The 13,427-nt window shown below is 37.9% G+C and overlaps 1 protein-coding gene across 2 annotated transcripts; it reads left to right on the plus strand.

The window, feature by feature from the left end:
* Nucleotides 1-4,609: 4,609 nt before the first annotated feature.
* Nucleotides 4,610-10,436, plus strand: LOC107813785 (uncharacterized). Of its 2 annotated transcripts, XM_075223555.1 has the most exons (7): nt 4,610-4,878; nt 4,981-5,170; nt 5,364-5,550; nt 8,427-8,630; nt 8,910-9,185; nt 9,277-9,383; nt 9,549-10,436. In XM_075223555.1, exons 1-7 carry the CDS (start codon nt 4,675-4,677, stop codon nt 10,268-10,270), a joined length of 1,890 nt encoding a protein of 629 aa, XP_075079656.1. In that variant the 5' UTR covers nt 4,610-4,674; the 3' UTR covers nt 10,271-10,436. The 2 variants fall into 2 exon arrangements, with proteins under 2 accessions (XP_075079656.1, XP_016494581.2); XM_016639095.2 differs by having other exon boundaries at nt 9,277-10,436.
* Nucleotides 10,437-13,427: the final 2,991 nt, after the last annotated feature.

Below are 13,427 nucleotides of genomic sequence, written 5' to 3' on the forward strand. Positions count from 1 at the left end.
AGTCATGTTTAGATTAGAGAAGAATTGAAGAGAGCATGATCTTAAACCTTAGGGAGAGCGAATTTGTGGTTAGGATAGGAATATACCCAATCACCGTGCTTAATTAAATATTGTGATCTTAATGTGTTCTTAATAGATTGATTTCATAGGAATATATTCGTTAATCTATTGAGAATAGGTGAGTAGTACTTCGGGAGAAAGCTATGAGATAATTTATCGATTAATTAGCAACCATGAGTGAATTATGTGAAAGGGGAAGTTAATTAGAACACAATACAAATGGTGAATCGGTCACAACCCTGGAATACTTGTCTCTACTGAATACACAACAATCAATTCGTTACTTGATAATTTTGTTATTATTTAGAATAGTAGTATAGTATAATCATATTATTGGACTTTGATTTAGCCGGATTAAATAACAATTTTAATGAGTTAGTGAGTAGTTTATACAAGTCTCTGTGGGTTCGACACTCAACTTATCATTATATTACTTGTCGACCACGTATACTTGCATTTGCGTTTGGGAGCAACAGAACCTTGAGATTTTCTCCTTACTTCATCGTTCAACACACCACTCTTAACATATTCCATGGTCACCTTACTTCCAGGAGCTGAATTTGTCAAAAAAACACAAAGAGTTTCCCAAGATTCTGGAAGAGTATTAAAAAGCCAAAGTCCTTGTATCTCATCATTAGAATTAACTCCCATTCCAGATGGCTGATCAAGGACGCCCTGAAAATCATTTATGTGATCAAGGATAGGAATGCCTTCCTTGTATTTAAAGGTCATCAGTTGCTTTAGCAGAAACAATTTGTTGTTCCTGATTTTTGAAGCATAAAGAGTCTCTAGCTTTTCCCACAATGATCTCGCATGTATTTCGTTCACAATATGGTTGCGAACATTATCTTCAACCCATTATCGTATATATCCACATACTTGTTGGTGCTCGAAATCCCAATCTTCAACGGATATACTCTCGGGTTTATGAGTTGAAAAAATGGGTAGATGCATCTTCTTCACGAACAACAAGTCTTTCATTTTGCTTCTCCAAACATTATAATTTCTCCCATTTAAATATACCATCTTACGCATATTCGCCTCCATTCTGTAACAATCCGGATAAATAGCCAAGGCTCTGATACCACTGTTATGTCGAGGAAGAGGCAAACCTGAAAATAAAGAAGATAAAGAACACCAAATTTTAACGTGGAAAACCCTTCAAATCGAAGGTAAAAACCACGGGATCACAAAGATCCAAAAAGCTTCACTATAAAGGGTTACAAAAGTTCTCCAAATTGGCTACACAGCAAGTGCCAAACACGGAGCAACAATATTAACAAGAGCAACAACTAATCAATTGAAGAAAGAGTATAATCTACAAAAATGAAGCTGTTGTTCGAGGCTTGACATCAGATGCTACATGCCTCTAAATCTGATCTCTACCGTTCAAATTCAAGATCAAGATGTTACGAATAATCAATCAAAATTTTAGCCCGATCCAACGGTTAACGAATCAGAAAATGTGATTTGAATATTGGCTAGTCGGAATAAAAATTTACAGCAAAACAAATATTTTTCTTCTCTCCTCTCTTGACGAAAGCTCTCTCAAAAACCACTCTTATGTGCTTAAGTCTTTCAAATACTTGTATCAATGAGCATAAAATAATTCTCCAAGGTTATCCTATTTATAGATCGTGAATGATGCTTTCTCTTAAAGCCAAAACTCACTCAAAATAGGAATAAACCGAATCCAATTCCAAATAGGAATGGAAACCAAAAGAGAATAAGATTAGGCCATTGGGTCTTTGGCTGGACAACATGAGCATGTGCCCAACATGAAGGGCTTGCTATATTATGGTAAGAAAGTTCTGATGTCGTTGGATTTGTCACATCTCATCGACTCAAATTCTACCTTCCACAACTAATTGGATAGCCTGTGTTTTTCTTGCTTTTCATTTCTCATTCACAATAATTGAAGACACAACATACGTAGAAATGTTTCATGCTTTAAAGCATGGACTTCAATTACTATATGTTTAAACTTACCGTGATATTTGTTTCTAAAGTGTCGAGATATCATAAATCATAGTTAAGTGATTTTACTGTTACACAAGAAAGATGGTTATAGTAGGTAATTTCGGATAATTGAGTGACAATTTAAGTAATGGACTCTCCCATTACACCAAAATATAGATGGCAATTTAGTTGGTTAAATTTTTACACAAATATACGCCTCATATTTACTGTTTATTTTTTCGAGTCATATATATTGATTATACACAATTATACATATATAATATATAAATTATACATATATTATATATTTATCGGCCATTTTTAATTTAAATGATAAGGCTATTTGGGTTAATACTTCAAAAAATACTACAGTAACAAATTAACGATTGTAATAAAGAAAGGGGAAGTGCTCAAATAATTTGTATTTTCCAACTCGGTCTGCCTATAGAGCTTTACAAACATTTGTATTCTGTGATAAAAAGCCCACCAGCAATATGGCCCGTCAAGATGGAGTTTGAAGTAAAAAAGTTAAGGGTGTGAGCAGTTTTCACCCTGCTATTTATATATTCCAATTTTTCAAAATATGCTTAGGATTTGGCAAGCCAAATTTTAGACTCATATTTCTGAAACTTTCAAAACTTTAAATTCGTAAGCTTGAAGTTAATACTAAAACAGCTAAACGTAAAAAAAAAATTAATAAACTTCAATTACATCTTAAATAGGGTCTTAAAAACAACTATTTTGCACTTAGCTAAGTTTAAAACTAGTGATGGGATATCCAAAGAATGGCCTGGCCAAGTTCTCCCTCTATTTTTTGTCAGAGAAATTTTCATAAAACACTATCTTTTAGTAGTAATTAGCCATCTATAGATACCATTTACTATATTACGGATTATAGATACATTTTATGTGGTTATAAGAAGTATTTGATGTATTTAAGCTATTGTATTCATGAATACAGTAGCAAAAATAGGCGTGAATCAGTGAAGTCCAGCTAATCAGTTGTTGTATTCGAGTGTATTCGACTGTATTCATGGAGTTAAACATGGGATTACAGTTGGACAGATTATTGTATTCGACTGTATTCACGACGTGAAATAAGTGATTACACTGGTTTAAAATGGAAAGTGAATCAATTAACATAATAGACTCCTAATATAATCAACAAACTCAATTATAACACACAAATTTTATATTTTCAGATATAAAAAAGATTCTCAACCGAAAAATACCCCAAAAACATAGCAATCTTCAGAGAAATTATATAATACATTTGAATACATAAATTATATTAATTGAAAAACTTATGAATACATTCATGGCATATAGCGAGACAGTGAATACAATGAAATACATAGAATACAGCGGGATACATTCAAATACAATGAGAAAAAAAGACAGTGAATACAATGAAATACATGGAATACAGTGAGATACATTGAATTACAATGAAAAAAGACAATGAACATAATGAAATACATAAAAATACATTGAAATATATTAACAGAACATCAAGTTGCTCAGCCCCAAACTCTATCGTCTCTGTTCAAGAACATACCCTAATTTTCGGCGAATCCGTCGTTCACCGGAAGCCGGTAGTGAGAAACCAATCGGATTAAAAGAGCTAAGGATTTTGAAAGAATCAAAATAGGGCCATTAGGATTTTGAAAGAATCAATATGTCATGGTAATTCTGCTGCTAACACAAACACACCAACTTTATTTCCAGAATAAAGTGATTGGTTTGGTGATTTTAGTGTCTTGTTCCCCGCGGAGAACGAGCATTGCTTTGGGTTAGATGAAGTTTGCTGCCTTTCCAAGAATGCGAATATCAATTCTACAATTGAACCCCACAACCTAGAAAATAAAACTGAAACTATTCCAAACACTTCACTTGTTGTAGAACACGAGGAGAAGAAGAACAAAAAGGCAAGAGGTTCAATGCAATTATCAAGAATTGAAGAAGGCAAGGCGTTTTCTTATCGTGGAAAGACTACGGAAAGATATGAAATATTGACTGAGAAATTGAGTAAGGTGGATCAATGGAGATGGAGAAAGTGAACCTGCTCTGAAGTGGGCTTTGCACAAATCCGGTGGAGGGAAGAGGAGATCGGAAATTTTAATGAAAAGGGGGAAGAGAATGTGATGTATCAAAGTAGAGAGAGAAAGAAAAAAGTGTAACTGATTAGTGTATTTAGTTGCTTAGGGCTAGGAGGTAATCAAAATTAAATATTTTGCTATAAACCTTAAAAAATATCTATAGAATACAATTTTTTTAAATGGTATTTATTTAAAATAAATAAGGTGTTAACCTTTGCTATTAGAGGTAAAAATTCTTTTTTTGTTTAGTGCACGAAAAAGTATATTTGAGGCTATTATTTATATTTTGTCCTTGTTTAAGAGAGTTCGAAAAATTATTTTTTAGCACTACACAACCAAAAGGATAGAACTTGATACTATTGCATTGGTTACAAATTTGAATTTTTTTTGAAAAAATAGCATTGTATAGCTGAAATAAAAATAATAGCCGAAAAAATGTATGCAAAAATTGAATACCATTTTCATTCTACTTATAAAGGTGGACACCGGTGTATTGTTGCAAACAAAACGTTGTAATTGGCGGGAAGCAACTCACGGGCGCTCTTCTTCACTCTCAATGTCAAAGGCTTCAGAAATAAGGTCACTCTTCGTAGCACTAGCATCGGAACTGCAGTCCACCAATCCGACGACCGGAAATGAAGCTCCAAATCTGGACCTCACTATCACAAATCTCAACCGTTCGCTTAACCTCTCCGAAACAACTCCACGAGTTAGGGTTATGGACACTGCCCTTTCTCTTATGTGCTTCACATCGTCCCAGGTTACATCTATTCACAAAACAGATAGAAAAAGGAAGATAATTGAACTTTTTTTCTATTTGAATACCTAATCTGAGATATTTTTTGCAATTTTGTGATTGTAGGTCTACGATTGTACGATTGAGTACTTGGTGAAGACAATTGCTACAGTGCTATCTACTTCAATTGAATGCAAGGTTCTCAGGACTGCTCAAGATGAGGTTTTGCAAGTTGGTGGATTGATTTCGGCTCAGGATTGTACCAGAGTAATTGAATCATGTGCTGATATTGTGCAGAAATTGGAAGGATTTCGACGTAATTGTCACTTTCATCTAAGTACTTTTTTTGGGTATCTGGTGATATTATATTATGTTAAAGCTGATAACTTTGTCTATGGATCTCAGAGTCTGTAGGATTTACATATCTGATTTGCAATTGATCATAGTCTTTGCTAATTTTAGTTGAAGTTAGATATTGAAGTGTTCTGGCGTGCTTTTTGTGATTACAGAAGATCTTTCTACAATGATTTTGTATGCTGTTGTGAGGGTGGCGGTACTAGCATCACGAGTTCACTATTCGCTGAAATTGCCTCCTGTTCTTGACCTGAGATCTATTGATGGAGGACAGTCTGCTGTGCTGAAACAGTTACATTCTCGAAAGGAGTTTAACATTGAGAGTGGAAAAATACCGCTAAGGTTGGTTAAAGTTGCTTTTCTATCATTCATGGATTTGCTATTGCTGGAACCTCTATTTCTGAACCTACTGGGTGGTAGGCCTATTTTTATTTCTAATATTGGAGTAACAACAACAAACCCAGTATGATCCCAACAGGTGAGGTCTGGGGAGGGTAGTCTGTACATAGACCTTACCCCTATCTAATGCAGGTAGGCTGTTTCCAATAGAACCTCGACTCAAGAAGGGCAAGAATAAGAAGAGGAAAGCAAGAAAGGAGGAAAGAAGGAAGAGAAAAGAAAAAAGGAGAGATAAAAGATAAGTAATACCAAATAATAGCAACAGGTAATACAATACCTGAGGCGAACAAAATCACATAACATAATAAAAATCTAAGAATATGAAGGGACATGCATGCTACTAAGACTATCGGTGAACAACTAAAAACTACCCACTAACCTTCTACCTTAATTCTCGACCACCACACCCTTATATCAAGGGTCATGTCCTCAGTGAGCTGAAGCAGCACCATGTCCTGTCTAATCACCTCTCCCCAGTACTTCTTAGGCCTACCTTGACCTCTTCTCAAACTCTCCATGGCCAACCTCTCACACCTCTTGACATGAGCATCAATGCTTTTCTCTTAACATGTCCGAACCATCTCAGCCTCGACTCCCGCATCTTGTCCTCCACGGAGACTACTCCCACTCTGTCCCGGATAGCTTCATTCTTAATCCTATCTCTCCTGGTAGACCCACACATCCATCTCAATATCCTCATCTCTGCTACTTTCATCTTCTGCACGTGAGAGTTCTTGACTGGCCAACACTCAGCCCCATATAGCATAGCTGGTCGAACCACCACTCGATAAAACTTACCTTTAAGTCTTGGCGGCACATTCTTATCACATAAAACACCAGAAGCGAGCCTCCACTTCATCCATCCCGCTCCGATGCGATGTGCGACATCTTCGTCAATCTCTCCGTTACCCTGAATAATAGACCCGAGATACTTAAAACTCGCTCTCTTGGGGATAACTTGAGCATCAAGCTTTACCTCTACGTTTGCATCATGGGTCCCTTCTCTGAATTTGCACTCCAAGTATTCTGTCTTGGTTCTACTCAGTTTGAAACCTTTAGACTCTAAGGTCTATCTCCAAACCTCCAACCTCGCGTTAACTCCGCTTCGCGTCTCTTCAATCAACACTATATCATCGGCAAATAGCATGCACCAAGGCACCTTCGCTTGGATGTGTCGCGACAGTACATCCATCGCCAAGACAAATAAAAATGGGCTAAGAGCCGATCCCTGGTGCAACCCCATCACCACAGGGAAATGCTCCGAGTCACCACCCACAGTCCTCACCCGAGTCTTAGCATCATCATACATATCCTTAACCACCCTAATGTACGCTACCGGAACGCCGCTAACCTCCAAATACCTCCACAGTACCTCTTCGGGGTTTTATCATACGCTTTCTCAAGGTCCATAAATACCATATGCAAATCCTTCTTCCTCTCCCTGTACTGCTTCACTAATCTCCTTACCAGATGAATCGCTTTCGTAGTCGAATGCCCCGGCATAAATTCAAATTGATTCTCGGAAATAGACACGCACCTCCTCACCCTGGCCTCCACCATCCTCTCCCAAACCTTCGTAGTGTGACTCAACAACTTGATACCCCTATAATTGTTACGATTTTGGATATCACCCTTGTTCTTGTAAAGCGGAACCATTGTACTCCACCTCCATTCTTCGGGCATCTTCTTCATCTTAAAAATAATATTAAACAGCCCAGTGAGCCACTCCAAACCTGCCCGCCCCGCGCTCTTCCAGAATTCCACCGGGATTTCATCTGGCCCCGTCGCTCTGCCCCTACACATCTTATGCATCGCCCCTTCCACCTCCTCTATCGTAATCCGCCTATAGTACCAAAATCCCCCCGACTCTAGGAGTGCTCCAACTCACCCAGCACAATGCATCTATCCCCCTCCTCGTTCAACAGTTTATGGAAGTATGTCTGCCATCTTCTCCTAATAAGTGCCTCGTCCATCAACACTTTGCCATCCTCGTCCTTGATGCACTTGACTTGGTCTAAGTCGCGGGCTTTCCTCTCCCTCACCTTGGCCAACCGGTACAACTTCTTGTCCCCGCCTCTGCCGTCGAGCTCCTCATATTCGATGTCATCTAATTACAATGATTTTTCTTGAAGTTTTGATTGAATTGCTCAATGTTGTATTAAGTTCTTAGAAATCATCGGAGACAAATTACCTAAGCGGTTTCTTCCCATCCGCCTAAGCCTTGGTGGGGAAAGTTATGCGTTACCTGTGCTAGTGGAAGGTATCAGGTACTTGGTGGAATAGTCAAGGTGCGCGTAAGTTGACCGAACACCATGTTATTAAGAAAAGAAGTCATCATGAGAGATCATATCAACTCAACCATGCGGCTTAGAATGAGTAATTTAGCTTGGACTAAAGTTAGAAAAAGAACAGTACTCCTGATGGTCTTTGTTTTGTTACCTGGATTGACATGCCTTGGTTGAGTTGGTAATTCATGCATATCTTTTTATTTATAAAAATGGAGAGAAAAGATTATGTTTGGCATTGAGGCAATGTAGTGTAATGTTACCAGAGAAATGATAGTGTTGATTTCCTGTTCTCAGTAAATAGGAAATGCTACTTTTAAGAGCTGGGTGTCCTTCAAGATAAATATACTACTATGATACGTTGCAGAAACTATGTTCATTACATGAATTTGAATCTTGTCAATATGTGCACCCAGTTCTCATCAATAACCTATAATAAGACTGTCCGGAAGGAAAATGAATTGCTTTTTTTGTTGTTGGTGTAACCCATATAATGATATTGCTTTTTCCATTATCATTTCGTTTGCTCCGCAGGTTGCTCTCATGGCAACTAGATCACATGCTTCTGAAGTACGATGTATCTCAAATTCTACAAGAGGTCATTAAGAGACCTTTCCTTTGTCTAGATATGGAATTTCATCAGAGGAAAGAATGGCATTCAATTGTTATATCTTTGGTACTTTCTCCTGTCATGTTTACTGAAACAAGGTCCCTGTTGCATAACTGGTTTCTACTGTCGTAAGTCCCACACCTGTTTTTTTTTCTTTCCTACCAACAGTAAGGTTACTGTAGTGATAGCTACAATAAATTCTAAAACATTTTAATTCGATATGTCTGCATGGATATTTTGAACTGCATTATCATTTTTTATCTTGTTCATTTTATTCACATCTCTAAAGGATAACCTACCGGTCTCCATGACGCTGATATGCTACTTGAAAACTCTAAGGAATTTGAAAGATTCCCATGTTCTAAGAACTTAAGGGTTCCTCATATTTTTTCACTACTACTTTGCAGGGGTTTGGCTTCTATCCTAGAGCTTCACGTTAAGCTGGTCTCCCTGGTGCTAGATATTATTTCCAGACCAATGTGGTGGGGCATCTCAATGGATCTTGGTTCAAAACTTCCATTTTCTCATGCATACTTTCCATGCAAGAACCAGATTTTGAAGATTTTGACTGGACCTTTGTCCTTCAAATCTTTGGAGTATCTAGTTCATGAAGTTTACAAGCCAGTTAATACATTTTCAAACAAAATTGTGAATATTGACAGAATAAATCACAGTTCTATTTGGTAAGTTTCAGTTTTGTGGCATTTCATACAACTAGTTTCAACTGGCTTAGTTTATGGCTAATAGCTTACTGTTTCTGCTGCTTACTGTCAGGGAAACAACAATAACCTTTCCTTCTTGGTTCATTTTTGCCTCTATTTTGCTCTTCTCTAAAAAGAGTTTGTGGGGCAAGTACAGCTCAACATGCATATATGGAGCAGGTAATATTAACCATTCAGAGGACGTTAAATCTCCTTTTCTTGCTACTGCTGCAAAGTTTATAGCATGGAGTTTGAACCCTGCTGGTGGATCCTACTTAGAACATTTAGTCGATTATCTGTCAAAATTTTCAAAATCATGGAATCTTAAGTTTGGCTTTGATGAAGGCAATGAGACAACTCTTTGTCACAAAAAGGAATTCAGAAGATCCCTGTCCTTTAAGAAGGAAATGGTGAATATCCCGGATTCCAATTCCCAAACACTTGCGTTCTGGCTTAAAGAATTTCAGGACATGTACATTGGGCACTCAGATAAAGTAAATGAAAATTTTGCTCCAGATGAAGAACGGACACCAGAAGTTAGCGCACAGAAGAACATGTTATTTAGGAGGATATCGATAGGCATCTTGTTCGGATGCTTGAATCATATAACTGATGCTGAATGTGAACTGCTTTTGCATTATAGTGCAGCTGGTACTCTTGGGCAATTCACCGGAGGACAACTTGGAAGGAAGAATAGGAAGTCTAACCATGAAAGGCGAAAAGACTCGATTGCATGGGTTGAGACGTACACGGTAAAAGAGGCTACAGCAGGAGCGCTCATTGTTTTTGACATAACTGATGTAATTGAAAGTATGACAGCTTCTATGTTTGAAACTGAGGAGTGTGGACTCGATTTTGTGTGCGACGTGAAACTAAAGATTGGGAGATATCTATTCAAGTGTGTGAAAAGGCTACTCCAACTCACTCTGGAAAAGAACAACATACAGCTGAATGTACATGATCTCCATGACAGAATGCTCCGGTGGAAGCATCAAGGGCGAGATGTTTTTCAAACAAGTAGGGATTTAGATGAAATATTTGATGCCTGTGCTTCAGCATCCTTTTGAAGACCCCGTACAACAATCTGAGATGCAAAACTGAAATGGCACGGGCCTTAAGAAATTTTGTCTTGGTGCGCATAGTGTAGCTTTATATAAAGTATTATCCTCACGTACGCATTGTTCTCACTTCAAATTTATGTTGATAATCTTACAGTATATAGATCTTTTGTGCTACTGTCCAATTTATTTATTTATTTTTATTTTTATTTTTATTGATATAGTGCAAGTCTGTGCACCCCTGCTACGACCATTGCTGTCTAAGACTATCCCCAGAATTTGGTGTCACAAGTAGATGGGCCACTTGTAATACTAAATACAAGTCTGCACCGGAAAGTACAATACTGTATGTTACAATAAACAGTAAATCATGATATGAAGGGGACTTTAGGGCCCGCGAACGCCAAGCAACACTACCTCAAGTCTCCTAGGAATCTGAGTAAGCCTCTGCTAGACACCACTAAGGCCAACACTACAATCTGCACAAGAACTGCAGAAGTGTAGTATGAGTACAACCGTTCCCATGTACTCAGTAAGTATCGAACCTAACCTCGACGAGGCAGTGATGAGGCTATGATAAGACATTCACCGAGTAATAAGTAGAAAAACAATAACAATTTAGAGAAACGCGTAACTACCCTGATGGGTCCATAAAATTTTAGGCGATTCGAAGCCCGTTACCCGAATTCATGAAGATGTGGACATTAGCACATGAAAAATTGAAAAGCATCGTGAATTCTTGTTTTATGCCTCTAAAACACTAAAAAACGAGGAACGGTCATAGCGAAGCGATGACTATTGTTCATTAGATTGTTTTTGACGAGCCCACAAAATTTTAGACGATTCGGAACTTGTCGCCCGAATTCATAAAGATGGCGTGGACGTTAACACACGAAAAATTGGAAATTATTATAACTTCCTCTTTTATGACCCTAAAATGCCAAAAAAATGAGGAACAATCATGAAGAATTAATGACTATTGTTCATTAGATCGTTTCTGATGGGCCCGGAAATTTTTAGGTGATACAGAGCCCCACCCAAATTCATGATGGCATGGACATTAGCACACGAAAAATTGAAAGTCATTGAATTCCTGTTTTATGGCTCTAAAAAGCCAAAAAAAAGGAACGGTCATAGAGAAACGATGATTATTGTTTATTAGGTCATTTTGGATGGACCACAAAATTTTAGGCAATTCAGAGCATGTTGTTCAAATTCATGAAGATTGCATAGACATTAGCACACGAAAAATTATAAATCATCGTGAATTCCTGATTTGTGACTCTAAAATGCCAAAAACGAGGAACGGTCGTGGCGAAGCGATGACTATTGTTCATTAGGTCGTTTCGGATGATCCCATAAAATTTTAAGCGATTCGTAGCCCATCGCCCGAATTCATGAAAATGGCGTGGACATTAGCACACGAATTGGAAATCATTGTCAATTCCTATTTTATGGCCCTAAAATACCAAAAAACTAAGCAACGGTAATGGCGAAGCGATAGACCATTGTTCATTAGGCCATTTCTAATACACCCACGAAATTTTAGGCGATTCAGAGCCCGTTACCGGAATTTATGAAGATGGCGTGAACATTGACACATGAAAAATAGGAAATCGTCATGAATTCCTATTTTATGGCCCTAAAAAGCCAAAAAATGAGGAACGATCATGGCGAAGTGATGACTATTGTTCATTAGATCGTTTCTAATGGGCCCATAAAATTTTAGGCAATTCGGAGTCCGTCGCTGGAATTCTTTAAGATGGCGTGGACATTAACGTACGAAAAATTAGAAATTGTCCTGAATTCCTATTTTATGGACCTAAAACTCCAAAAAATAAGGAACGGTAATAGCGAAGCGATAACCATTATTTTTTAGGTCGTTTCTAATGTGCCCACAAAATTTTAGGCTTCGTAGCTCGTCGCCCGAATTCATGAAGATAGCGTGGGCCGGAATTCATGTAATTGTAAATCGTTATCAATTCCTGTTTTATGGCTCTAAAATGCCAAAAAATGATGAAAAATCATGGCGAATCGATGACTATTGTTCATTAGGTCATTTCTGATGGGCACACAAAATTTTAGGTGATTCGAAGCCCATTGCCCGAATTCATGAAGATCGTGTGGACATTAGTACACGAAAAGTTGGAAATCGTCATGAGTTCCTGTTTTAGGTCATTATTTATTAGGTCATTTATGATGGGCTCATAAAAGTTAGGCGATTCGGAGCCCGTCGCCCGAATTCATGAAGATGACGTAGACATTAGCACACGAAAAATAGGAAATCATTCTGTATTCCTATTTTATGGTCCTAAAACATGATACGATCCTAGATAGCCCGGGAAAAGCGGAGAATATTGAAGATGACCCCGAATTATCTAGTGGACCTTTGACTCGCTCCAAGTCCAAGAACGCCCGAGGGATGCACGCGGAGGAGTTGCATGGTCTTCAACAATTGACTAGAAGGTGTTTGGAGAGTCACTTGGAGGATTCATGCAAAGGATACTATGTTTGGATTCTTGAGAATTGAAGAATCAAGACCCCAAGTCAAACAGTGTGACACGGTTTCACCAACCGTGTGACACGGTTTCAAGAGGGGCCGGAAGAGTTGAAGAAAATAAGCTTATGAAATCCGTCACGGTTGGGGTTACGTTTGAGGCTATAGTTTGGCCTGACGAGTTTTTTTTAGGACATTAACTTTGAATCTTTTCCTATTTTACCCATTGGGTATTTATAACAGCCTAGGGTTATTTTATTAGGAACATAGCATATTTTGACATTAGAAAACTCTTGAGAGTAGGGGTAGGCATAAAATCCGAAAATCGAATTTCGAACCGAACCGAATTAATTTGGTATTTCAGTATCGATTTTTTTGGTATTTCGGTATACTTCGGTGCAGAAATTACGATATTTTGGTACGATATATGGTATTGAGTTTTTGATATTTTGGTATTTCGGTATACCGAAATATTTATGTCCAAGCTCAACTCTATTTCTATTTTCTAGCCTAATACGCCTAAGCCAACACCCCAAGCCCCCTAATTCCCCAATCCCTTAGCGCTCCTAGCGGCCTCTTTAGGATAAGAGACAGAAGACTTATGGGTAGTAGCTTCTTCTCCTTACCCTCTTTCCCTTTTCTATTTTCTAAAAGACTGCAACATTGCTT

The sequence above is a fragment of the Nicotiana tabacum genome, chromosome 10, assembly GCF_000715075.1.
Source record: "Nicotiana tabacum cultivar K326 chromosome 10, ASM71507v2, whole genome shotgun sequence".
Lineage (NCBI taxonomy): Eukaryota > Viridiplantae > Streptophyta > Magnoliopsida > Solanales > Solanaceae > Nicotiana > Nicotiana tabacum.

Bases quoted from the DNA above. Each gene is read 5' to 3' on its own strand.
- LOC107813785 (XM_016639095.2), top strand. From the start codon at position 4,675: ATGTCAAAGGCTTCAGAAATAAGGTCACTCTTCGTAGCACTAGCATCG. The intron at 4,879-4,980 runs GTTACATCTATT...TTGTGATTGTAG, and splicing joins TGTGCTTCACATCGTCCCAG to GTCTACGATTGTACGATTGA. The intron at 5,551-8,426 runs GTTGGTTAAAGT...TTTGCTCCGCAG, and splicing joins AGTGGAAAAATACCGCTAAG to GTTGCTCTCATGGCAACTAG.